Source organism: Felis catus, chromosome B3 (assembly GCF_018350175.1).
Source record: "Felis catus isolate Fca126 chromosome B3, F.catus_Fca126_mat1.0, whole genome shotgun sequence".
Classification (NCBI taxonomy): domain Eukaryota; kingdom Metazoa; phylum Chordata; class Mammalia; order Carnivora; family Felidae; genus Felis; species Felis catus.
The window spans coordinates 27,238,499-27,265,165 of NC_058373.1; the positions used below are offsets into that span (position 1 = coordinate 27,238,499).

The 26,667-nt window shown below is 38.8% G+C and overlaps 1 protein-coding gene across 2 annotated transcripts in view; it reads right to left on the reverse strand.

Annotated features, from left to right (window-relative positions):
* Positions 1-322: 322 nt before the first annotated feature.
* The window catches only part of OCA2 (OCA2 melanosomal transmembrane protein), a 495,166-nt gene continuing 468,821 nt past the window's right edge, over positions 323-26,667 (reverse strand). For both annotated transcript variants that reach the window (XM_003986906.5, XM_045058957.1), the window contains exon 24: positions 323-1,057. In XM_003986906.5, the coding sequence (XP_003986955.3) occupies positions 973-1,057 (85 nt within the window). In that variant the 3' untranslated portion in view covers positions 323-972. The remainder of the gene's footprint in view (positions 1,058-26,667) is intronic.

The following is a 26,667-nucleotide window of genomic DNA, read 5'->3' on the forward strand; positions in this document are numbered from 1 at the left end:
AGTAAACATCTTCATCTCAAGCAATCAGATGCAGTAGACAAAAACTGAAGGAGAGATCAGTTGTCTGGGGTTTAGCCATGGTATTGCCTAAGCAGAGCATATGAGACCTCAGCTGAAGCATGCTGCCCTCTCTTGCTCTTTGTTATCACTAGCCTTGTCTCACATGTAACACTCCACACACACACACACACACACACACACACACACACACAAAGCATTCCAGCATTTAATAAGCATTGACTGAACCACTGGTGTCCTGTGGAGTGTGCACAGCTGGGTGTATTAACCACAGTTTTGTTATAATCAATGGAAATAGCTTGAACCACCTTCAAAACTCAAGTTTATTATTCTAGGCTGTTAAATTGTAAAATATTATTTTAAAAGCACTTATGACCATCTTACAAGTCAAATTTCTACACTTGTAATTGATGACTTAAAAACTCCAGAGAAAAACATAAATGGATAAAATATAATTTTATATTGTGTAAACTGCTAAAAAGCTAGGAGACTAATTAATTCTAAACCTTTTGTCAAGTTGCAGTTTATTTTTTAATACATAAAATGTTTCCTTACAAACTGTTTTCCTTTTCCCAGAAAGAGTACAGAGATGCAGACTATTTTAACATGGAAAATGATTACATAAAAAAACTCTTGATGACCTCAGGAAACTGAAAGTTAAACAGTACAAGCCACTTGGGGTCGAATATTGCATTTGTGTCTTTTCTTACAGAGCATAGCAAGACTTGTTTTGAAACATACATATTTTCTTGTACTGGAATCTTTAGTAAGTTATCTTGTATTTCCCATGATTTTCTAGCATTCACCTGAATGAGTGTGGATGCCAAAGGTTTCCACTCCAGAGCACCCCCATGATAAGCACCTTTTCTTCTCCCAAGAGTGGTCTTGAGGCAGTTTTCTACTGATGTTGGTGATGGATCAAGTTTCCCTTAGTCTTCAAACGATGTATAGCTGTTAATTCCATCCCATCACGACATGAGCAACAAGAAGGTAACACATCCCAACTGTGCAGGAGACAACCATCATTGGGAAGCCCAACCTAAAACATGAAGAGAAGTGGATTGTGGTGTCTGGTGTCTGGCAAGTAATGTGAGTTCTAAATTAATTATTACATGTGTCATTACATCATTATATTTGTCATGACTTAGGAGGTTCGTGTATCCACAAAGTCAATTACTTCTTATTTCTAGAAATTGAAAAGTTGGTTTTAACCTAGATGATATGGATGCATGCCTACATTAGATATCTCCCAATGTATGACATTTTATTGAGAAATGCTTACAATTTTTACAAATTTTAATTGACATTTTATAGCCTCAATTTAATCATCTACAACATTAGAGTGTTGGTCTTGATAATGACACTTAACAACTGTCAGTGTCATATAACTGGACCATTTTTTAAGTCTCTGCATCATCTTCCAATTGTCCTTCTGAGAAAACTGATTTCCTAGAAATGTCATATTCCTATAGACCCCTGAAGTTCCTAACACTTAATAGTGAAGAGAGCTTTAGAGGTAGGATTAGAAAATAATGTCTTGTCTCTAGGAAGGGAAGAGGAAAGAATGGAATTTCTTCTGTATTCAGTGAAGTGCAGGAGGTATAGGTATGCACAAATACAAAAGAAGTCATGAGAAGATGAAAGTTTCCCTCATTATATTCTTCCCATGATGTACTTGTGTTCCCACAAATTCCTATCCCAGCTAACAAATCACAATTGATTCCCATTTCACATTTGGAATTCATGCTTTGAAGCCATTACTTCGTGCTGCATTGCCATTGAGGGAAGTCACTGCAAAGACTAAAATTTTTGTCCCAAAAGGCTTAAAAATTCACTGGGAAGAGCCTAGTGTGTTATAATGATAATGATTATAACATTCTTCCTTCCCCTGGCTGTGGGCATGGGGAGTGGCTACTCAGAAAGAGTCACAGTAAGGTTCTTTCTATGAAGCTGTAATTTAAACACAGAAACTACAACCACAAGTGAAATAGCTCCTTAAATTCTAGACCAGAATTAGACATTTCAGTAAGGTGGTAAGTTCTATTCTAGGCACATTTCTTTTACAAAATGGAAAACTGAAACAACAGATTTCAGTAAAATAATCTAAATTTGAGATTAGTAAACTTTGTTTTGTTTTTTTTTTAAATAGCTGAATATGTTAGCAATAGGTCAGTCCTAATAATTGAATTCTGGAAAAATGCACCCAGGAATAGTGTCTGTTCAACTCCAGGTGTCACAGACATCATCACAAGCGTTCACACAAATGCAAAACCTTTCCTTACACTGTGACAGATTGTATGGAATTGAGTCAGTGTCAAGTAAGATGCTGAATACTTCAACCTGGGTGATAGGACACCTGACTGTGTTTCAGAAGCAAGTATGCTTTCCCAAAGGATGGAGTCCACAAAAAGAAGAGCTTACTCTTGGGGAGTCCAAGCCCAAAGGAATTTCCTTGTAGATGGTTCTGCTGTGCTTCCAACATCGTAGATGGTTACTGGTGTCTCAGAGATGGCAACAATCCTGAGAAGGAGTATCATCTAGGGACTGATGCAAGCATTCAGACACCATCAAAAAAAAAATTGTTCATGTAGTGTCTAGACACTGTGGAAATCCTCATAAAGTTGACCTCATCAACTGCTCATATCACCTTTTGAGATTGATATCATCACATCCACTGTGCAGATGGGATTCGGAAAAGGAAGCAGACTTATCCAGGTTACTTGGCTAATCTCCTTTGGTGTGGACAGACATTCAAACCCCCTCAGTCTAACTCTAGAGTGTATGCTTTTAATCACTATACATTCTGCTTCCCTGTGGGTACAGGTAAACCATACAATGACAACATACAACTCAGAAATAAGTGACTTATTCACATCTACTATATGCTAAGGGCCTGATGTTGAGAATGCAGATGTTGAAATTTCCCAAACACAATAAGGCAGGTCCCTATTTCATAGAAGAAACTGAAGCTTAAATATATTAAGGAATTTGACAAAGTATTCCACCACTAAGATGCAGATGATGTTTTGGCATATTTTTCTGGCTTCAAAATCCACATGCATTCCCACCACAACACATTAGTTAAGAGTTCTGTTCTTATCCAGCTGCATGATCCTGGGAAAGTATTAAACATCTCCATGATTGAATTTCTTCATCTTTAAAATGGAAGTAATAATAATACCTACTTACTAAGGTTGTTATGAGGATTATGCGTTCACCCCTATAAATCCCTTAGACAAGCATCTGGTCACATAATGAGCCACCAGAGCAAAGACTGACAAGAGACCCTTTAGTATTCATTTAACATGACAGTGAATCTCAGACAAGATGTCCAGGACTACAAGGGAGACCTTTTTATTTTTTAATATGAAATTTATTGACAAATTGGTTTCCATACAACACCCAGTGCTCATCCCAAAAGGTGCCCTCCTCAATACCCATCACCCACCCTCTCCTCCCTCCCACCCCCCATCAACCCTCAGTTTGTTCTCAGTTTTTAACAGTCTCTTATGCTTTGGCTCTCTCCCACTCTAACCTGTTGTTTTTTTTTTTTTTTTTTTTTCCTTCCCCAAGGGAGACCTTTTATTATTCACTGAGCCTCGGGAGAATGGATCAACCTAAGCCTATCCTAATACCGCCTACAGTCTCCTAACACCACAACATAAAAACTCCAGCATAACCAGTGGGAAGAGAGAGAGAGAAACAAAAGCAGAAACAGACAGAGATAGAGACCGAAAGAGAGGGGTAAAAAGGGAAAGGGGGAAGGGAGGGAGGTAAAGAGAGGAGGCAGGGAGGGAGAGACAAAAAAAAGAGAAGGGAATTATATCAGATATCAGTTCTAATATTTTAGATTCAAGCTTCATCATCTGCTGGTTGGATTATAACATGCCAACAAAAAATAATACAAAGATATTTGCATGTACCATAAGATCCTTGAACCCATAAATGTGTATACAGTAAGGATTCTATGAATGAAAAATGTGCTTTTACAGTCCAAAGAGAATTGGCCTAGGTAAATCAGTATTTTTTATAGATCAAGAAACAAGAAACTACAGCCCCCAGGCCAATACTAGCCCACTGACTGTTCTTGTAAATAAAGTTTTATTGTAACACATTCTCTCCCATTCATTTACTTATCATAAAATGGATGTTCTACCATCTAGGGTAGCTGAGGCTGCCACATCAAAGTACTGTTGAGTAGTTGCAACAGAGACCATGTGGCCCATGAAGCCTGAAAGATTTATATCTGACCCTTACAAAAAAAAATGTTTGACACTCCTTATCATAGAAAAAGACATTATGTCCTGGGAAGGCGAAGAAACTTGTCATCTTCTTGTCAGCTCACTCAAAATGCAAGGTAATCCCAGACCACAAGCCAATAGAAATATACTGTGAGCCACTATGTAATTTCAAATTTCTAGTACCACATATTTTAAAAAAAAGTAAAAAAAAAAGTGAAATTAAATTTAATAATATATTATTGAATCCAACATACCCAAAATATTTTAACATATAATCAACATAAAATTGAATAGTTTACATTAATTTTTATACTAAATCTTTGAAATCCAGTGTGGGTTTTCCATTCACAGAACACCTTAATTTGACTTGCCACATTTCAAGGCTTAATTGTGCCAAACTGACTAGGGGTTGTGTGGTCCAATGCAGCTCTAGGTGGCTCACAATATCTGGATGAAAACATTTGAAAAGGCAGGTTTATGACCTTGAGTAGATGCAGGGGATTCTGGCTCTACATGGAGCTTTCACAGAGTATATGCAAGAGTGAAGCATTTGCAGGAAAAAAAGAGGTTGAGACAGACTGGCAGGGGCTCTGCAACCATCTGTGTACATCTCCACCAGGCTAGCAAGCTCATCAGGGTGGCCTTTTCTTGTACATTTTGGAAGTCACACATACAGACAAAGAATTCTCTAATGTTAGAGTCAAGACAAATGATGAAGTTATTCATTGGCATTTGATGGCACTGACAGCAGTAGCTACACACCTGAGTATGTAATGGGTAAAGACAAGGATGGGGCAGCTCTGTTGAAACTGCTAAAGTTGGCATCTTCCTTCTTGGGGCGAGTCCCTGCTGCTTTTTCCTGTGGGAGTACCGTTAGTTTGGTTGGTGTTTTAATGCTTCACTCCCTGTCCAGGCAAGAGTCCACTGAAAGGAGATTTATTTAAAGCGAGGGCACTAATGACTTCCTGTCACTGCCAGCCATTCTCTGAGTATACACATTTATGCTCCACATTTACCAAGAGCAGTTCCACTTCCCAGAAGATACATCTGTCTTCCTCCCCAAGCCTCCCAGAAAAGCAGTACCTTCACCAAAAGGCTTAGGAAAAGCATATTTGTTCAAAACATAGCATCACATTATGTTTTCATTTCCCTCTGAGATTATTTTCAATCCATTCTGGCTCCAAACATCACATTCTGTTACAGAAGACAAAAACACTTGAATGTCAAAGCACAAATCCAGGAGTTTCGGGAGAAGATGGCAGCGTAGGAGGACGCTGGGCTCACCGCGCATCCTGCTGATCACTTAGATTCCACCTACACCTGCCTAAATAACCCAGAAAACCACCAGAAGACTAGCAGAATGGAGTCTCCAGAGCCAAGCGCAGACGAGAGGCCCACGGAAGAGGGTAAGAAGGGCAGAGAGGCGGTGTGCACTGCACGGACTGGCAGGAGGGAGCCGGAGTGGAGGGGCAGCCTGCTGGCCAAGCAGAGCCCCTGAGTCTGGCTTGCAAAAGTGGAGGGGCCAGATGGAGTGTGTTCCAACAGCAAGCGTGACTTAGCATCTGGGAAGTTATAAGTTAACAGCTCTGCTCAGAAAGCGGGAAGGCTGGAGGACAAAGGGAGGGAGAGTTGCTGAGCCCCGGGATGACAGAGCTCAGTTAGGCGGGGAACAAAGGTGCTAGCCAGTGCCATCTCCCTCGCCCATCCCCCAGCCAAAATCCCAAAGAGAACCAGTTCCTGCCAGAGCACTTGCTTGCTCCTCAAAAACACCCAACGCTGTGCTTCTGCGGAGCCACCCCTCAAGGAGTGGGTCTGACTCACTTCCACTGCCACAGGGCCCCTCCTGAAGTGGATCACCTAAGGAGAAGTGAGCTAAGCCTGCCCCTCCTGCCCCCATGCACCTTGCCTACCCACCCCAGCTAATATGCCAGATCCCCAGCACCACAAGCCTGGCAGTGTGCAAGTAGCCCAGACAGGCCATGCCACCCCACAGTGAAGAGAAGGCACACACCAATCTGACTGTGGCCCCAGCGGTGGGCTGGGGGCACACATCAGGTCTGACTGTGGCCCCGCCCACCAACTCCAGTTATACCCCACAGCACAGGGGAAGTGCCCTGCAGGTCTGCACCACTCCAGGGACTACCCAAAATGACCAAACGGAAGAATTCCCCTCAAAAGAATCACCAGGATATAACAACAGCTAATGAACTGATCAAAAAGGATTTAAATAATGTAACAGAAAGTGAATTTAGAATAATAGTCATAAAATTAATTGCTGGGCTTGAAAACAGTATAGAGGACAGCAGAGAATCTCTTGCTACAGAGATCAAGGGACTAAGGAACAGTCAGGAGGAGCTGAAAAACGCTTTAAATGACATGCAAAATAAAATGGAAATGACCATGGCTCGGATTGAAGAGGCAGAGGAGAGAATAGGTGAACTAGAAGATAAAACTATGGAAAAAGAGGAAGCTGAGAAAAAGAGAGATAAAAAAATCCAGGAGTATGAAGGAAAAATTAGAGAACTAAGTGATACACTAAAAAGAAATAATATACGCATACTTGGTGTCCCAGAGAAGGAAGAGAGACGGAAAGGTGCTGAAGGTATACTTGAAGAAATAATAGCTGGGAACTTCCCTGAACTGGGGAAGGAAAAAGGCATTGAAATCCAAGAGGCACAGAGAACTCCCTTCTGACATAACTTGAATCGATCTTCTGCACAACATATCATAGTGAAACTGGGAACATACAAGGATAAAGAGAAAATCCTGAAAGCAGCAAGGGACAAACGTTCCCTAACATATAAAGGGAGACCTATAAGACTCATGACCGATCTCTCTTTTGAAATTTGGCAGGCCAGAAAGGATTGGCACGAGATCTTCAATGTGATGAACAGAAAAAATATGCAGCCGAGAATCCTTTATCCAGCAAGTCTGTCATTTAGAATAGAAGGAGAGATAAAGGTCTTCCCAAACAAACAAAAACTGAAGGAATTTGTCACCACTAAACCAGCCCTACAAGAGATCCTAAGGGGGATCCTGTGAGACAAAGTACCAGAGAAATCGCTACAAGCATAAAACATACAGACATCACGATGAATCTAAACCCGGATCTTTCTATAATAACACTGAATGTAAATGGATTAAATGAGCCAACCAAAAGACATAGGGTATCAGAATGGATAAAAAAACAAGACCCATCTATTTGCTGTCTACAAGAGACTCATTTTAGACCTGAGGACACCTTTAGATTGAGAGTGAGGGGATGGAGAATTATTTATCATGCTACTGGAAACCAAAAGAGAGCTGGAGTAGCCATACTTATATCAGAAAAACTAGACTTTAAATTAAAGTCTGTAACAAGAGATGAAGAAGGGTATTATATAATAATTACAGGGTCTATCCATCAGGAAAAGCTAACAATTATAAATGTCTATGCGCCAAATACCGGAGCTCCTAAATATATAAAACAATTACTCATAAACATAAGCAACCTTATTGACAAGAATGTGGTAATTGCAGGGAACTTTAACACTCCACTTACAGAAATGGATAGATCATCTAGTCACAGGCTCAATCAAGAAACAAGGGCCCTGAATGATACATTGGATCAGATGGACTTGACAGACATATTTGGAACTCTGCATCCCAAAGCAACAGAATATACTTTCTTCTTGAGTGCACATGGAACATTCTCCAAGTTAGATCATATACTGGGTCACAAAACAGCCCTTCATAAGTATACAAGAATTGAAATTATACCATGCATACTTTCAGACCACAATGCTATGAAGCTTGATATCAACCACAGGAAAAAGTCTGGAAAACCTCCAAAAGCATGGAGGTTAAAGAACACCGTCCTAAGAATGAATGGCTCAACCAGGCAATTAGGGAAGAAAATAAAAAATATATGGAAACAAACGAAAATGAAAATACAACAATCCAAATGCTTAGGGATGCAGCGAAAGCAATCCTGAGAGGAAAATACATCGCAATCGAGGCCTATCTCAAGAAACAAGAAAAATCCCAAATACAAACTCTAAGAGCACACCTAAAGGAAATAGAAGCAGAATAGCAAAGGCAGCCTAAACCCAGCAGAAGAAGAGAAATAATAAAGATCAGAGCAGAAATAAACAATATAGAATCTAAAAACTCTGTGGAGCAGATCAACAAAACCAAGAGTTGGTTTTTTGAAAAAATAAACAAAATTGACAAACCTCTAGCCAGGCTTCTCAAAAAGAAAAGGGAGATGACCCAAATAGATAAAATCATGAATTAAAATGGAATTTTTACAACCAATCCCTCAGAGATACAAACAATTATCAGGGAATACTATGAAAAATTATAACCCATCAAATTGGACAACCTAGAAGAAATGGACAAATTCCTGAACACCCACACTCTTCCAAAACTTAATCAGAAGGAAGTAGAAAGTTTGAACAGACCCATAACCAGTGAAGAAATTGAATCGGTTATCAAAAATCTCCCAACAAATAAGAGTGCAGGACCAGATGGCTTCCCAGCGGAGTTCTACCAGACATTTAAAGTGGAGATAATACCTATCCTTCTCAAGCTATTCCAAGAAATAGAAAGGGAAGGAAAACTTTCAGACTCATTCTATGAAGCCAGTATTACTTTGATTCCTAAACCAGACAGAGACCCAGTAAAAAAAAGAGAACTACAGGCCAATATCCCTGATGAGTATGGATGCAAAAATTCTCAAGATACTAGCAAATCGAATTCAACAGCATATAAAAAGAATCATTCACCATGATCAAGTGGTATTCATTCCTGGGATGCAGGGCTGGTTCAACACTCCCAAATCAATCGACATGATACATCACATTGATAAAAGAAAAGAAAAGAACCATATGATCCTGTCAATCGATGCAGAAAAAGCATTTGACAAAATTCAGCATCCTTTCTTAATAAAAACCCTCGAGAAAGTCGGGATAGAAGGAATATACTTCAACATCATAAAAGCCATTTATGAAAGGCCCACAGCTAACATCATCCTCTATGGGGAAAAACTGAGAGCTTTTTCCCTGAGATCAGGAACAAGACAGGGATGCCCACTCTCACCGCTGTTGTTTAACATAGAGTTGGAAGTTCTAGCATCAGGAATCAGACAACAAAAGGAAATCAAAGGTATCAAAATTGGCAAAGATGAAGTCAAGCTTTCACTTTTTGCATATGACATGATACTATACATAGAAAACCTGATAGACTCCACCAAAAGTCTGCTAGAACTGATACATGAATTCAGCAAAGTCACAGGATAAAAAATCAATGTACAGAAATCAGTTTCATTCTTATACACTAACAATGAAGCAACAGAAAGACAAATAAAACTGATCCCACTCACAATTGCACCAAGAAGCATAAAATACCTAGGAATAAATCTAACCAAAGATGTAAAAGATCTGTATGCTGAAAACTATAGAAAGATTATGAAGGTAATTGAAGAAGACATAAAGAAGTGGAAAGACATTCCCTGCTCATGGATTGGAAGAATAAATATTGTCAAAATGTCAATACTACCCAAAGCTATCTACACATTCAATGCAATCCCAATCAAAATTGCACCAGCATTCTTCTCGAAACTAGAACAAGCAATCCTAAAATTCATATGGAACCACAAAGGGCCCCGAATAGCCAAAGTAATTTTGAAGAAGAAGACCAAAGCAGGAGGCATCACAATCCCAGACTTCAGCCTCTACTACAAAGCTGTCATCATCAAGACAGCATGGTATTGGCACAAAAACAAACACATAGACCAATGGAATAGAATAGAATAGAAACCCCAGAACTAGACCCACAAACGTATGGCCATCTCATCTTTGACAAAGCAGGAAAGAACATCCAGTGGAAAAAAAGACAGCCTCTTTAACAAATGGTGCTGGGAGAACTGGATAGCAACATGCAGAAGGTTGAAACTAGACCACTTTCTCACACCAGTCACAAAAATAAACTCAAAATGGATAAAGGACTTGCATGTGAGACAGGAAACCATCAAAACCCTAGAGGAGAAAGCAGGAAAAGACCTCTCTGACCTCAGCCGTAGCAATCTCTTACTCGACACTTCCCCAGAGGCAAGGGAATTAAAAGCAAAAATGAATTACTGGGACCTTATGAAGATAAAAAGCTTCTGCACAGCAAAGGAAACAACCAACAAAACTAAAAGGCAACCAACGGAATGGGAAAAGATATTTGCAAATGACATATCGGACAAAGGGCTAGTATCCAAAATCTATAAAGAGCTCACCAAACTCCACACCTGGGAAAAAAAATAACCCAGTGAAGAAATGGGCAGAAAACATGAATAGACCCTTCTCTAAAGAAGACATCCGGATGGCCAACAGGAACATGAAAAGATGCTCAACGTCGCTCCTTATCAGGGAAATACAAATGAAAACCACACTCAGGTATCACCTCACGCCAGTCAGAGTGGCCAAAATGAACAAATAAGTAGACTATAGATGCTGACGAGGATGTGGAGAACTGGGAACCCTCTTGCACTGTTGGTGGGGATGCAAATTGGTGCAGCCACTCTGGAAAACAGTGTGGAGGTTCCTCAAAATATTAAAAATAGACCTTCCTTATGACCCCGCGATAGCACTGTTAGGAATTTACCCAAGGGATACAGGAGTACTGATGCGTAGGGGCACTTGTACCCCAATGTTTATAGCAGCACTCTCAACAATAGGCAAATTATGGAAAGAGCCTAAATGTCCATCAACTGATGAAATCATAAAGAATTTGTGGTTTATATACACAATGGCGTACTATATGGCAATGAGAAAGAATGAAATATGGCCCTTTGTAGCAACGTGGATGGAAATGGAGAGTGTGATGCTAAGTGAAATAAGCCATACAGAGAAAGACAGATGTTTTCACTCTTATGTGGATCCTGAGAAACTTAACAGAAACCCATGGGGGAGGGGAAGGAAAAAAAAAAGAGGTTAGAGTCGGAGAGAGCCAAAGCATAAGAGACTGTTAAAAACTGAGAACAAACTGAGGGTTGATGGGGGGTGGGAGGGAGGGGGAGTGGTTGATGGGTATTGAGGAGGGCACCTCTTGGGATGAGCACTGGATGTTGTATGGAAACCAATTTGACAATAAATGTCATATATTGAAAAAAAACATTCCACTGTCCTCTGGAGTGCATAGTTTCTAATAAAAAATAAAATAAAATAAAATAAAATAATAATTTGTTAAGTTGCAAAAAAAAAAAAAAAGCACAAATCAAGATGCAAAATGTCAGATGGAGGCCCAGACAAACGCTGCATTTGATGTATTCAGTTTTAGGTTAAAAACGCAACTGTGATGACACACAGTACTCCAAGGAACCAAAACTTCCAGATTTCTGTGAAACAAGCTGCCCCAGAACTATGCAATTTCCAATGGAGGTCAGGCATTGCACTGAGAGCAAAGTTCCACACACTGAAGAGAGACCTGGTTTTCAAAAGGAAATGTTTGCTAATGAAGTCTCCTACTTGGGTTTTAGACTGAAACCATTCTTCCTTTTTATTTTTCCTTTCCAAAAGGCTTTATAACACACCATGAATATAGATCTTAATCAAAAGACATTTTTCTGTTTCCTTTCTACAAAGGTAATGAATGTTTCTCAGAAGAATGGCTTCTGTTTCTACAGAACCGTGGGAGCTTATCACGTGGGTACACAGCTGGCTCCACTTTCTGTAGACCATGGGTACCTTGAGAGCCATGCTCTTCAGCCCCTTAACCTGTCTTCAGCTCACTCAGGACCCAAGGACAGGAATTTCTTTCTCATCCTCAGCCCTCATTTTAAATTTGAACAGCTGCATGCCTCATCTCCTGGATCTCTCCAGGTGACAACTAGCTAATTCTCTTCATGAAGAAAGGCTGAAGGAGCTTCCTGCATCTTATAAATAAAGACCCATCATTGTATTTCCCAGAGAGAGAGGAGTTCATGGAGGGGTAGAAAGTGATGATGTGGAGGGAGAGCTACAGAAGAAAGAAGGCACATCCAAGGAAGGAGGAGGTCTCCTGGTGTCTTCAGAGTCCTCCCCATCACATTGCATTGGTGACTATCTGCCAGCAGTACAGTTCACATGGCTAAAGACTAGACAGGATGACAGAGGAACATTATAGGAATCATGGCAAGGAACAAAGCATTAAAGTGAAGAGGCAAAGCTTGGGAAGGAAAAGGCATCCAAGGATGAAATTCTAATAATTTGGTTTTTTCCCCCATCAGAATAGATTTTTTTGGGTGGTTTCTTTTTCATGCGTTCAAGCTTATGACATGTATCTACCATCTTTATAGCAAGCAAAAGAGAAAGAATTTGAGAAAATTATGTCTTGTCCTTTCTCCTCCTGAGAAAAGGCATTTTTGTTGCATACTTTGTGCCCACCTCTGCCATCTTCTTCTGTCTCTTGACCAGCATCAGTACTATTTGGCCATCTGTGGAATTAGAACTCTCATCACTACCACCATGAGATCTGCAGTCAGCCAGCCTCTCACTTCCATGTTGGGAAGTCGCTTTACCAGCTGAGAATCTCCACTGAACATAAATAGAAAGTCAGACAACCTCCTAGACACCTGGCACCATGTGAAGACACTCTATTATGCTCTGTCCAATACCTATGTTGTTTCCTGGCTCCTTGTCCCATATTTAGAATGTAACCTTCTTTCTGATTTTTATTAATTTCAGTATACTTAACATATAGTGTTAAATTAGTTTTAGGCATACAATATAGTGATTCAACAATCCCATATATTACTCAGTATTTTTTAATATGAAATTTATTGTCAAATTGGTTTCCATACAACACCCAGTATTCATCCCAAAAGGTACCCTCCTCAATGTCCATCACCCACTCTCCCCACCACCCCATCAACCCTCAGTTTATTCTCAGATTTATTTAAGAGTCTCATGATTTGGCTCCCTCCCTGTCTCTTTTTTTTTTCCTTCCCCTCCTTCTGTTAAGTTTCTCAGGATTCACATAAGAGTGAAAATATATGGTATCTGTCTTTCTCTGTATGAATTATTTCACTTAGCATAACACTCTCCAGTTCCATCCACGTTGCTACAAAAGGCCATATTTCATTCTTTCTCATTGTCACATAGTATTCCACTGTGTATATAAACCACAAATTCTTTTTTTTTTTCAACGTTTATTTATTTTTGGGACAGAGAGAGACAGAGCATGAGTGGGGGAGGGGCAGAGAGAGAGGGAGACACAGAATCGGAAACAGGCTCCAGGCTCCGAGCCATCAGCCCAGAGCCCGATGCGGGGCTTGAACTCACGGACCGCGAGATCGTGACCTGGCTGAAGTCGGACGCTTAACCGACTGCGCCACCCAGGCGCCCCCAAATTCTTTATCCATTCATCAGTTGATGGACATTTAGGCTCTTTCCATAATTTGCCTATTGTTGAAAGTGCTGCTATAAACATTGGGGTACAAGTGCCCCTATGCATCAGTACGCCTGTATCCTTTGGGTAAATTCCTAGCAGTGCTATTTCTGGGTCATAGGGTAGATCTATTTTTAATTTTCGGAGGAACCTCCACACTATTTTCCAGAGACGCTGCACCAGTTTGCATTCCCACCAACAATGCAAGAGGGTTCCCATTTCTCCACAACCTTGCCAGCATCTATAGTCTCTTGATTTGTTTATCTTAGCCATTCTGACTGGTGTGAGGTGATATCTGAGTGTGGTTTTGATTTGTATTTCCCTGATGAGGAGCAACGTTGAGTATCTTTTCATGTGCCTGTTGGCCATCCGGATGTCTTCTTTAGAGAAGGGTCTATTCATGTTTTCTGCCCATTTATTCACTGGATTATTTGTTTTCCGGGTGTGGAGTTTGGTGACCTTTTTATAGATTTTGGATACTAGCCCTTGGTCTGATATGTCATTTGAAAATATCTTTCCCCATTCCATCGGTTGCCTTTTAGTTGTGTTGATATTACTGAGTATTCTTTAAGACAAGTGTACTCTTAATCCCCTTCACCTATTTCAAATATCTCCCCTGTGTGTAACCATCAGCTTATTCTCTACATGGTTAAGAGTCTGGTTTTTCATTTGTCTCTCTCTCTCTCTCTCTCTCTCTCTCTCTCTCTCTCTCTCATTTTTTCCCTTTGTTCATTTTTTCTGTTTCTCAAATTCCACATGAGTGAAATCATATATTATTTGTCTTTCTCTGACTGGCTTATTTCACTTAGGATTATACTCTCTAGTCCATCCATGTCATTGCAAAAGGCAAGATTTCATTCTTTTTTATGGCTAAATAATATTCTATTATATATATATATATATATATATATATATATATATATATATTATATCTTTATCCAGTTATCTATTGATGGGCACTTGGGCTGCTTCCATAATGTAGCAAATGTAAATGATGTTAGAATAAACAGGGGTGCATGCATCCCTTCTGACTTTTTAAAGAATGTCACATTTATCTAGGTGAAATGGCAGCAACATTCCTCATCTCCACCCAGAAGCCTTTATCTTTACGTTTCTTTTTTCCCTCTTTCGAGTGTTGGACTCAAACTCTGGACTACATCTCTCTGGCTCTCCTCTAAGAAGTTTCTCTACCAAGTGCCTTATTCTCCCATATCTTTAATGCCTCCTATTTACTGGCATCTTCTGGCCTATACACCCTGAAATTCTTCCTTTATTACAATTAATTGATCCTGTCTTAAATTACTTAATATCATTTATATTGAACTCTTTGTTGTCTAATATGTGGGCGATATAAAGAGAAATAACAGGCACTCCTTGCCTACAAGTAGCCCACAGTGAAAGGGAAAAACAGAGGATCAAATTTGTAAAACAATATAGTTAGTACTATCTAGAGGTCCCTACTCAGGATTCTGAAGGCAAGCACCAAAAGCAAGCAGCTCTTTCATTGGTGGTGCCCAACTGGGGTGGGGGGGCATGAGGGGCTGAGCAGAGCAGAGGAGGTTTGTAAGAAAAATGACTTTTGAGTTTCGTGTTCAACAGAAAATAGGAATTTAACAGGCAAAGAAGAGGAGAATGGGCATGAAAATTTCAAAGAGAGCATCTATTTGGTTCCACTGATTCTTAAAATAACTTTGATTATTTATATTTTTCCAGAAAAACATTTATTTTAGAAAAATTCTTTTTCATGTAATATTCTAATGTAACTTTAATATTTGCCTCTGTAGTTTTATTCCCTTTGTATTTATTTTTTAATGTTTTTATTTATTTTTGAGGGAGAGACATATTACTAGTGAGGGGTGGGCAGAGAGAGAGGGAGGCACAGAGTCCAAAGCAGGCTCCAGGCTCCAAGCTGTCAGCACAGAGCCTGGCACAGGGCTCGAACTCACAAACTGTGAAATCATGACCTAAGCTGAAGGACACTCAACCAGCTGAGCCACCCAGGTGCCCTTTTTATTCCCTTTTTAACACATAATTTTTACTTTTATTCTTTTTCTTTGTTGATGACAAAGTTTTATCTATAATATGAAAAATGTTGGGGTGCCTGGGTGGCTTTGACAGTTAAGTGTCCAACTCTTGATTTGGCTCAGGTCATGATCTCACAGTCATGAGATTGAGTGCCCCCCCCACCCCCATCAGAATTCACACTGTGGAGTGTTTACAAAAAAAATTTTTTTTTACAAAAAAATCACCTCTTGACTTATCAATTCTACCATTTATAGTCTTGTTTGCATGTGTGTGTGTGTGTTTGGTTTTGTTTGTTTCTATTTAAATTCCAGTTAGTTGATATACAGTGAAATATTAGTTCCAGGTATAGATTTTAGTGATTCAACTCTTACATAAAATACCCGGTGCTCATCACAAATGTACTCCTTAATCCCCATCACCTATTTAACCCATACCCCTACCCAATCCACTCTGATAGCCATCAGTTTGTTCTCTATAGTTAAGAGTCTGTTTTTTGGTTTGCCTCTCTCTCTTTCTCTCCTCTATGATTGTTTTGTTTCTTAAATTCTGTATATGGGTGAAATCGTGGTATTTATCTTTCTCTAACTTATTTCACTTAGTATAATACTCTATAGCTTCATCCATGTCGTTGCATATGGCAAGTATTTATTCTTTTTGATGGCTGAATAATATTCCATTGTGTATATATACCACTTCTTCTTTACCCATTCATTAGTCAGTGGGCATTTGGACTCTTTCCATAACTTGACTATTGTTGATAATGCTGCTATAAATATTGGGGTGCATGTGTTCTTTAAATCAGTTTTTTTTTATTCTTTGGGTAAGTACCTAGTAGTTCAATTGCTGGATGGTAGGATAGTTAAATTTTTAATTTTTTGAGGAAACTATATATTGTTTTCTAGAGTGGCTACACCAGTTTGCATTCCCACCAACAGTGCACAAGTGTTCCCCTTTCTCCACATTCTCACCAACACCTGTTGTTTACAGTATTGTTAATTTTAGCCATTCTGACAAGTGTAAGGTGATATCTCATTGTAATTTTAATTTGTACTTCCCTGATTATGAGTGATGTTGAGCTTTTTTTCATGTGTCTTTTGTCCATCTGTATGTCTTATTTGGAAAAATGTCTGTTCATGTTTTCTGAACATTTTTTTAATAAAGAGAGTTTTTTAATGTTTATTTATTTTTGAGAGAGAAAGAGAGAGAGAGAGAGAGAATGAATGTGGAAGAAGCAGAGAGAGAGGGAGACACAGAATCTGAAGCAGGCTCCAGGTTCCAAGCTGTCAGCACAAATCTAGACATGGGGCTCAAACTCATGAACTATGATATGACCTGAACTGAAGTTGGAAGCTTAACTGACTGAGCCACCCAGGTACCCCCCTTCTGCCAATTTTCAAACTGGATTATTTGTTTTTTGGGTTTTGAGTTTTATAAGTTCTTTATATATTTTGGTGACTAACCCTTTATCAGATATGTCACTTGCAATTATCTTCTCTTATTCCATTTTTAGTCTTCTAATTTAGTAAGTTTGGTTTCCGTTGCTTGTTTTTTTCCTCCTTCTTCCTGTTTTATTTCATTTGTGTATTACTTTTCCTCAATTGAAATTAATTAAAATAACCAAGGCTAGATTTGACTCCCATGTACGTCCCCAAGGCCTGCCTTGAACTTTACTATGTTACCTTCTTCTTTGGAGCCAAATCAGCTGCTACTAAGTCATAGAAAGCAGGGCCCAAGCAAAATCTGGTAGTGTGACTTGAATTTGCTGCATACCTCAACAAATACCCACCTCCCTTAGGCTAATCTTCTTATCAAATAATATTTTCTGCAAAGAAATTTAAAATATAGTAAATAAAGCAATGACCAAGGTATAGTACTTTATGCTCTTGAAAATGCTCTTGAAATAGTGTATATTAATTACCAATGTTTTGAGGTCTTCTTTGGGAAAATGGCAGCATAGGAGGACGCTGGGCTCACCGCATCCTGCTGATCACTTAGATTCCACCCACACCTGCCTAAATAACCCAAAAAAACACCAGAAGACTAGCAGAACAGGCTTTCTGGAGCCAAGCATAGATAAGATGCCCACAGAAGAGGGTAGGAAGGGCAGAGAGGCAGTGTGCGCTACATGGACTGGTGGTAGGGAGCCGGCCCGGCAGAGGAGCAGCCTGCCCAGCAAGGTAGAGCCCCCAAAGTCTGGATTGCAAAACCAGAGGGGCCAGACTGCGTGAGTTCTGACAGCCAGTGGGACTTAACATCTGGAATGTTATAAGTCAACAGCTCTGCTTGGAGAGCGGGAGGGCAAGAGGACAATGGGAGGGAAAAGTGTTGAACCCTGGAAGACAAAGTTCAGCTCAGCGAGGAACAAAGGCATTGGACTGCGCCAACTCTCTCACCCATCACCCAGCCAAAATAGCAAAGGGAACCAGTTTCTGTCACTGAACTTGCTTGCACCACGCAAACACCCAACGCTGTGCTTCTGTGGATCCATCCCTCTGAAGGGTCTGCCTACCTCGTTCCTGGTGCTGCAGGACCCCTCCAACAGGGGACCACTAACAATGGCAAAGCGAGCTAAGCTTGTCCCTCCTGCCCCTGTGCACCTTGCAGATAGACCCTGGCTAATATGCCAGATCCCAAAGAAGCAGCACCACAAACATGGCAGTGTGCAAGTAGCCCAGACAGGGGCCATGCCATTCCACAGTGAGTCCTGAACCTGGGAGAGGGGAAGATAAGGTACACACCAATCTGACTGTGGCCCCAGCAGTGGGCTGGGGGCAGACATCGGGTCTGACTGCCACCCCGCCCACCAACACAAGTTATTCCAGACAGCACAGGGGAAGTGCCCTGCAGTTCTGCGCCACTCCAGGGACTATCCAAAATGACGAAATGGAAGAATTCTCCTCAAAAGAAACTCCAGGAAGTAGCAACAGCTAACAAATTGATAAAAAAGGACTTAAGCAATATAATAGAACATGAATTTAAAATAATAGTCATAAAATTAATCGCTGGGCTTGAAAAAAATATAGAGGACAGCAGAGCATCTATTGCTACAGAGATCAAGGGACTAAGAAACAGGAGGGCTAAAAAATGCTATAAATGAAATGCAAAATAAAATAGAGGTGACCACAGCTCGGATTGAAGAGGCAGAGGAGAGAATAAGTGAATTACAAGATAAAATTATGGAAAAACAGGAAGCTGAGAAAAAGAGAGATAAAAAAATCCAGGAGTATGAGGGGAGAATTAGAGAACTAAGTGATGGAATGAAATGGAACAATATCCATATAATAGGGATTCCAGAGGAGGAAGAGAGAGAGAAAGGGGCTGAAGGTGTGTTTGAACAAATCGTAGCTGAGAACTTCCCTGATCTGGGGAAAGAAAAATGCATTGAAATCCAAGAGGCACAGAAAACTCCCTTCAGACATAACTTGAAATGATCTTCTGCACGACGTATCATAGTGAAACTGGAAAAATGCAAGGATAAAGAGAAAATTCTGAAAGCAGCTACGGATAAACGTGCTCTAACATATAAAGGGACACCGATAAGGCTAGTGACAGATCTATCTACTGAAACTTGGCAGGCCAGAAAGGAATGGCAGGAAATCTTCAATGTGATGAACAGGAAAAATATGCAGCCGAGAATCCTTTATCCAGCAAGTCTGTCATTTAGAATAGAAGGGGAGATAAAGGTCTTCCCAAACAAACAAAAACTGAAGGAATTCGTCACCACTAAACCAGCCCTACGAGACATCCTAAGGGGGATTCTGTCAGTGAAATGTTTCAAGGACCACAAAGTACCAGAGACATCACTACAAGCATGAAACCTACAGACATCACAATGACTCTAAACCCATATCTTTCAATAATAACACTGAATGTAAATGAACTAAATGCTCCAACAAAAAGACATAGGGTATCAGAATGGATAAAAAAACAAGACCCATCTAATTGCTGTCTACAAGAGACTCATTTTAGACCTAAAGACACCTTCAGATTGAAAGTGGAGAACTATCTATCATGCTACTGGAAGTCAAAAGAAAGCTGGAGTAGCCATACTTATATCAGACAAACTAGACTTTAAATTAAAGGCTGTAACAAGAGATGAAGAAGGGAATTATATCATAATTACAGGGCCCATCCATCAGGAAGAGCTAACAATTATAAATGTCTATGCGCCGAATGCGGGAGCCACCAAATATATAAAACAATTAATCACAAACATAAGCAACCTATTGATAAGAATGTGGTAATTGCAGGAGACTTTAATACTCCACTTACAACAATGGATAGATCATCTAGACACAGGCTCAATCAAGAAACAAGGGCCCTGAATGATACATTGGATCAGAAGGACTTGACAGATATTCTTAGAACTCTGCATCCCAAAGCAATAGAATATACCTTCTTCTCGAGTACACATGGAACATTCTCCAAAATAGATCACATATTGGGTCACAAAACAGCCCTTCATAAATATAAAAGAATTGAGATCATACCATGCATATTTTCAGATCACAAGGCTATGAAGCTTGAAATTAACCACAGGAAAAGCCTGGAAAACCTCCGAAACCATGGAGGTTAAAGAACAGCCTAATAAAGAATGAATGGCTCAACCAGGCAATTAGGGAAGAAATTAAAAAATATATGCAAACAAATGAAAATGAAAATACAACAATCCAAATGGTTTGGAATGCATGGAAGGCAGTCCTGAGAGGAAAATACATTGCAATCCAGCCTATCTCAAGAAACAAGAAAAATCCCAAATACAAAATCTAATAGCACACCTTAAGGAAATAGAAGCAGAACAGCAAAGATACCCCAAACCCAGCAGAAGAAGAGAAATAATAAAGATCAGAGCAGAAATAAACAATATAGAATCTAAAAAAACTGTGGAGCAGATCAACAAAACCAAGAGTTGGTTTTTTGAAAAAATAAACAAAATTGACAAACCTCTAGCCAGGCTTCTCAAAAAGAAAAGGGAGATGACCCAAATAGATAAAATCATGAATGAAAATGGAATTATGACAACCAATCCCTCAGAAATACAAGCAATTATCAGGGAATACTATGAAAAATTATATGCCAACAAACTGGACAACCTGGAAGAAATGGACACATTCCTAAGCACCCACACACTTCCAAAACTCAAACAGGAAGAAATAGAAAACTTGAACAGACCCATAACCAGCGAATAAATTGAATCAGTTATCAAAAATCTCCAACAAATAAGAGTGCAGGACCAGACGGCTTCCCAGCGGAGTTCTACCAGAGATTTAAAGCAGAGATAATACCTATCCTTCTCAAGCTATTACAAAATATAGACAGGGAAGGAAAATTTCCAGACTCATTCTATGAAGCCAGCATTACTTTGATTCCTATACCAGACAGATATCCAGCAAAAAAAAAAAGAGAACTACAGGCCAATATCCCTGATGAGTATGGATGCAAAAATTCTCAACAAGATACTAGCAAATCGAATTCAACAGCATATAAAAAGAATTATTCACCATGATCAAGTGGGATTCATTCCTGGGATGCAGGGCTGGTTCAACATTCCCAAATCAATCGATGTGATACATAACATTGATAAAAGAAAAGAAAAAAAAACATATGATCCTGTCAATTGATGCAGAAAAAGCATTTGACAAAATTCAGCATCGTTTCTTAATAAAAACCCTCGAGAAAGTCGGGATAGAAGGAATATACTTCAACATCATAAAAGCCGTTTATGAAAAGCCCACAGCTAACATCATCCTCAATGGGGAAAAACTGAGAGCTTTTTCCCTGAGATCAGGAACACGACAGGGATGTCCACTCTCGCTGCTGTTGTTTAACATAGTGTTGAAATTGTTAGCATCAGCAATTAAACAACAAAAGGAAATCAAAGGCATCAAAATTGGCAATGATGAAGTCAAGCTTTCACTTTTTGCAGATGACATGACATATACATGGAAAACCTGATAGACTCCACCAAAGTCTGCTAAAACTGATACATGAATTCAGCAAAGTCACAGTGTACAGAATCCATGTACAGAAATTGGTTTCATTTTTATAAACCAATAATGAAGCAACAGAAAGACAAATAAAGAAACTGATCCCATTCACAATTGCACTAAGAAGTATAAAATACCTCAGAATAAACCTAACCAAAGATGTAAAAGATCTGTATGCTGAAAACTATAGAAAGATTATGAAGGAAATTTAAGAAGCTACAAGGAAATGGAAACACATTCTGTGCTCATGGATTGGAAGAATAAATATTGTTAAAATGGCAATACTACCCGAAGCTGTCTACACATTCAATGCAATCCCAATCAAAATTGCACCAGCATTCTTCTCAAAACTAGAACAAGCAATCCTAAAATTCATATGGAACCACAAAAGGCCCCGAACAGCCAAAGTAATTTTGAAGAAGACCAAATTAGGAGGCATCAGAATCCCAGACTTTAGCCTCTACTACAAAGCTGTAATCATTAAGACAGCATGGTATTGGCACAAAAACAGACACAAAGACCAATGGAATAGAATAGAAACCCCAGAACTAGACACACAAAAGTATGGCCAACTAATCCTTGACAAAGCAGGAAAGAACATCCAGTGGAAAAAAGACAGTCTCTTTAACAAATGGTGCTGGGAGAACTGGACTGCAACATGCAGAAGAATGAAAATAGACAACTTTCTTACACCATTCACAAAAATAAACTCAAAATGGGTAAAGGACCTGAATGTGAGACAGGAAACCATCAAAACCCTAGAGGAGAAAGCAGGAAAAAACCTCTCTGACCTCAGCCGCAACAACTTCTTACTTGACACATCCCCAAAGGCAAAGGAATTAAAAGCATAAATGAACTATTGGGACCTCTGAAGATAACAAGCTTCTGCACTGCAAAGGAAACAATCAACAAAACTAAAAGGCAACCCACGGAATGGGAAAAGATATTTGCAAATGACATAGCAGACAAAGGGCTAGTATCCAAAATCTATAAAGAGCTCACCAAACTCCACACCCAAAAAACAAATAATCCAGTGAAGAAATGGGCAGAAAACATGAAGAGACATTTCTCTAAAGAAGACATCCGGATGGCCAACAGGCACATGAGAAGATGCTCAATGTCGCTCCTCATCAGGGAAATACAAATCAAAACCACACTGAGATACCACCTCACACCAGTCAGAATGGCTAAAATGAACAAATAAGTAGACTAAAGATGCTGGCGAGGATGTGGAGAAATGCGAACCCTCTTGCACTGTTGGTGGGAATGCAAACTGGGGGAGCCACTCTGGAAAACAGTGTGGAGGTTCCTCAAAAAATTTAAAATAGACCTACCCTATGACCCAGCAAGAACACTGCTAAGAATTTACCCAAGGAATACAGGCGTGCTGATGCATAGGGGCACTTGTACCCCAATGTTTATCGCAGCACTTTCAACAATAGGCAAATTATGGAAAGAGCCTAAATGTCCATCAACTGATGAATGGATAAAGTTGTGGTTTATATACACAATGGAATTCTAGTTGGCAATGAGAAAGAATGAAATATGACCTTTTGTTGCAATGTGGATGGAACTGGAGAATGTTATGCTAAGTGAAATAAGCCATACAGAGAAAGACGGATACCATATGTTTTCACTCTTCTGTGGATCCTGAGAAACTTAACAGAAGACCACCAGGGAGGGGAAGAAAAAAAAAGATGTTAGAGAGGGAGGGAGCCAAAACATAAGAGACTTTTAAAAACTGATAACAAATTGAGGGTTGATGGGGGGTGGGAGGGAGGGGAGGGTGGGTGATGGGTATTGAGGAGGGCATCTGTTGGGATGAATACTGGGTGTTATGGAAACCAATTTGACAATAAATTTCATATTTAAAAAAAATATCAATGTTTTGTTACTACTACCAAAAATTCTATTAATACAATTACTCTTTATCAATATTATTATTATTATTATATTACTTCTTTTGATTTATCTTTTGTAAAATGGATCACCTTTTTCCTCTTATTTTTAATTTACAATGCAATGCAAATATTTCATTGTGGTCAGAGACTATGGTTTGTAAGCATTCAGTTATTAAATCTTTGAGGTTGTTTTCATGGCTTAAAATACAATAAATTTTTGTAGCTGTTTTATGGACACTTGAAAAGGAAGCATATTTTCCGTAGAAAATAAAGAGAACCATATACCTAATATTTCATTTCTTAGAAATGGATAGTATCACCTGAAAGTCTTACATTACCAATGAATTTTATGTTAATTTCTTCTTTTATTTCTTACTGAAGTTATTTTGTACATTTTGGTGCTATAATTTTTGGAAGGTAAAACCTATTATATGACTCTATCCCACTGAAATTTTAAACAAGACTTGTATATTTTACGTTACACATGTTTCTATCTTTATTATCTTTTCAATTGTATTAGCCAGACTTCCTTTATTCAGCTTTATTTTTATCTTTTCTATATTACCCTGATCTCTGTTTTTAAAGCAGAAGCCAGCTACAATATGATTTTATTCTCTATTTTTGATTCTTCACTTTTTTTGAGAGAGAGAGAGAGAGAGAGAGAGAGAGAGAGAGAATGCATGAGTGAGTGGAGGGACAGAGGGAGACAGATAATCTTAAGTAGGCCCCATGCTCAGTGGAGAGCACATGGGGCTCAATATCACAACCATGAGATCATGACCTGATCAAGAGTCAGATGCTTAACAGATAGAGCCACCCAGGCACCCCTTGATTCTTCACTTTTAATGCTATATTTGGCTTTCTTTATATAATGTTGGTTTATGTTTCATGTTTTTAAATTTGTGTTTCCTTTCTTTTTTTATTATACTTTTCTCTATATAAATTTTGTTGATTTGTCTTTAGCAATATACTGATTTAAAAATTAAATTCCAGGGTGCCTGGGTGGCTCAGTCAGTTAAGCTGACTCTTGATTTCAGCTCCAGTCATGATCTCACATTTCGTGGTGAGATCAAGCCCTGCCTGGGGTTCCATGTTGTCTGGAGCCTGCTCAAGATTCTCTCTCTCTCCCTCTCTTTCTGCCCCTCCACCACTCATTCTCTCTCCCTCTCTCTCTCAAAATAAACTTTAAAAAAAATTAAAAATTAAATTCCACTCATAATTACTTTTAAGTGTTTAATAATATAAAGATAAGTCCATATACCTTAAATAAAAAAGATAAATTAACCACTATCCTTTGACCCTCCTATGCAAGACAAAGAAAATAGAAAGTTTTAAAATCTTTCAATAACACCTCAACACATTCTGTTGTCTTCATTAATTCAATATTGGATTATATATTAAGGTTATATTTCTTAAGTTCTTACTACTTATAATGTATATTTTCTGTTTAGATACATTTTAGTTATGTAATTCAGTTTGATTTGTCTATTTATAAACATTAATTATCTTATTTCTATAAGTGTGTGTTTAATTTATCTTAATATTTATTATTAATCACTTTCTTACCACAAATTGCATAACTTAAGTGCTTCTTTATGGAATACATATTTCAATAATCACTTTCAGGAAATGTTAGCAGTGGTGTTGTTCCTGAATTGTGACTCACCTAATACACTGATGATGATGAAAAGGAGGAGGACAATCTGACAATTATAACAGCAGATGATATCCATGAGTGCTAACATATCAGGCATCAAGATTTATATGCATTAGCTCAGCTAATTCTCACAAAATACTGAGGTAGGTAGTACTATTCTCTACTTGTAAAGATAACAAGACTAAGGCACAGAGAGGTTAAGTAACTACCCAAGATCACACAGATGGTTAGGAACAGAGACACAGAAAGGTTTCTGTAACTTCAGTGGATAGATGGAACTTGATTGGACTTGATATTAAAACCCTTGGATCATAGCCATTTCATATCCAAACTTTGTTTTTGGGCATTTAGTAATAGGAGTTGGAGGTCTCTTAATTGTGTTTCTATTTTTGTGCATAAGTTTCTTGTGTTCTTGTAGAAATATTATCTTTCTTTTTTTTCTGAGAGAGAGAGAGACAGGGAGAGAGTGAGAGAACGTGTGTGTGCGTGTTGGGGAAGGTCAGAGGGAGAGACAGAGAGATTTTAAGCAGGCTCCATGCTGTTCACAAAGCCCTACACAGGGCTCAATCATAAGATCATGACCTGAGCCAAAATCAAGAGTCAGATGCTTAACTGATTGAGCCACGCAGGTGCTCCAAAGTGTTATCTTTCTTTATCCTGGCTATTAAAATTACTGACAGGCTGTGTCATAGTTAATTTTATCTGAGACATCGTGAGCATATTTTGATGTACATTCCAAAATCAGTTTCTGTGTGTGTGTGTGTGTGTGTGTGTGTGTGTGTGTGTGTGTTTTAATATCCAGGTATATTTTCTTCAATTATGTTTTGATTGTTGCTACCGTTTCCTTACTTTTTAATTTAATCACATTTATCTAAGCAAAGTCCCCCAAGAGCTTGTTTTCAATAAACATTTTAGGTTGTGATTTGATATTCATATACATTACACAATGGTCACCACAATAAGTCTAGTTACCATCTGTTCACTATACAAAGTTGCTATAATTCCCAATGCTATACATTATATTCTAGTGTCTTAATTTATTTTATAAGCAGGAGATTATACATCTTAATTCACTTCACCTAGTTTATTCATCCCCCCATGCCCCTCCACTCTGGCAACCATCCATTCGTTCTCTATATCCATGAGTCTGTGCTTTGTTTTCTTTTTATATTCCACATATAAGTGAAATAATATAATTTTTGTCTTTGTCTGACTTACTTCACTTAACATAATGACCTCTAGGTCCATCCATGTTGGTGCAAATGGCAATATTTCATTCTTTTTAATGGCTGAGTAATACTCCATGGAATATTTTATATATATATATAATATTTAATATAATATTGATATGATATAAAATAATATATAAATAATATAATAATCATATCTCACATCTTCTTTATCCATTCATCTATCAACAGACATTTAGGCTGCGTCCATATCTT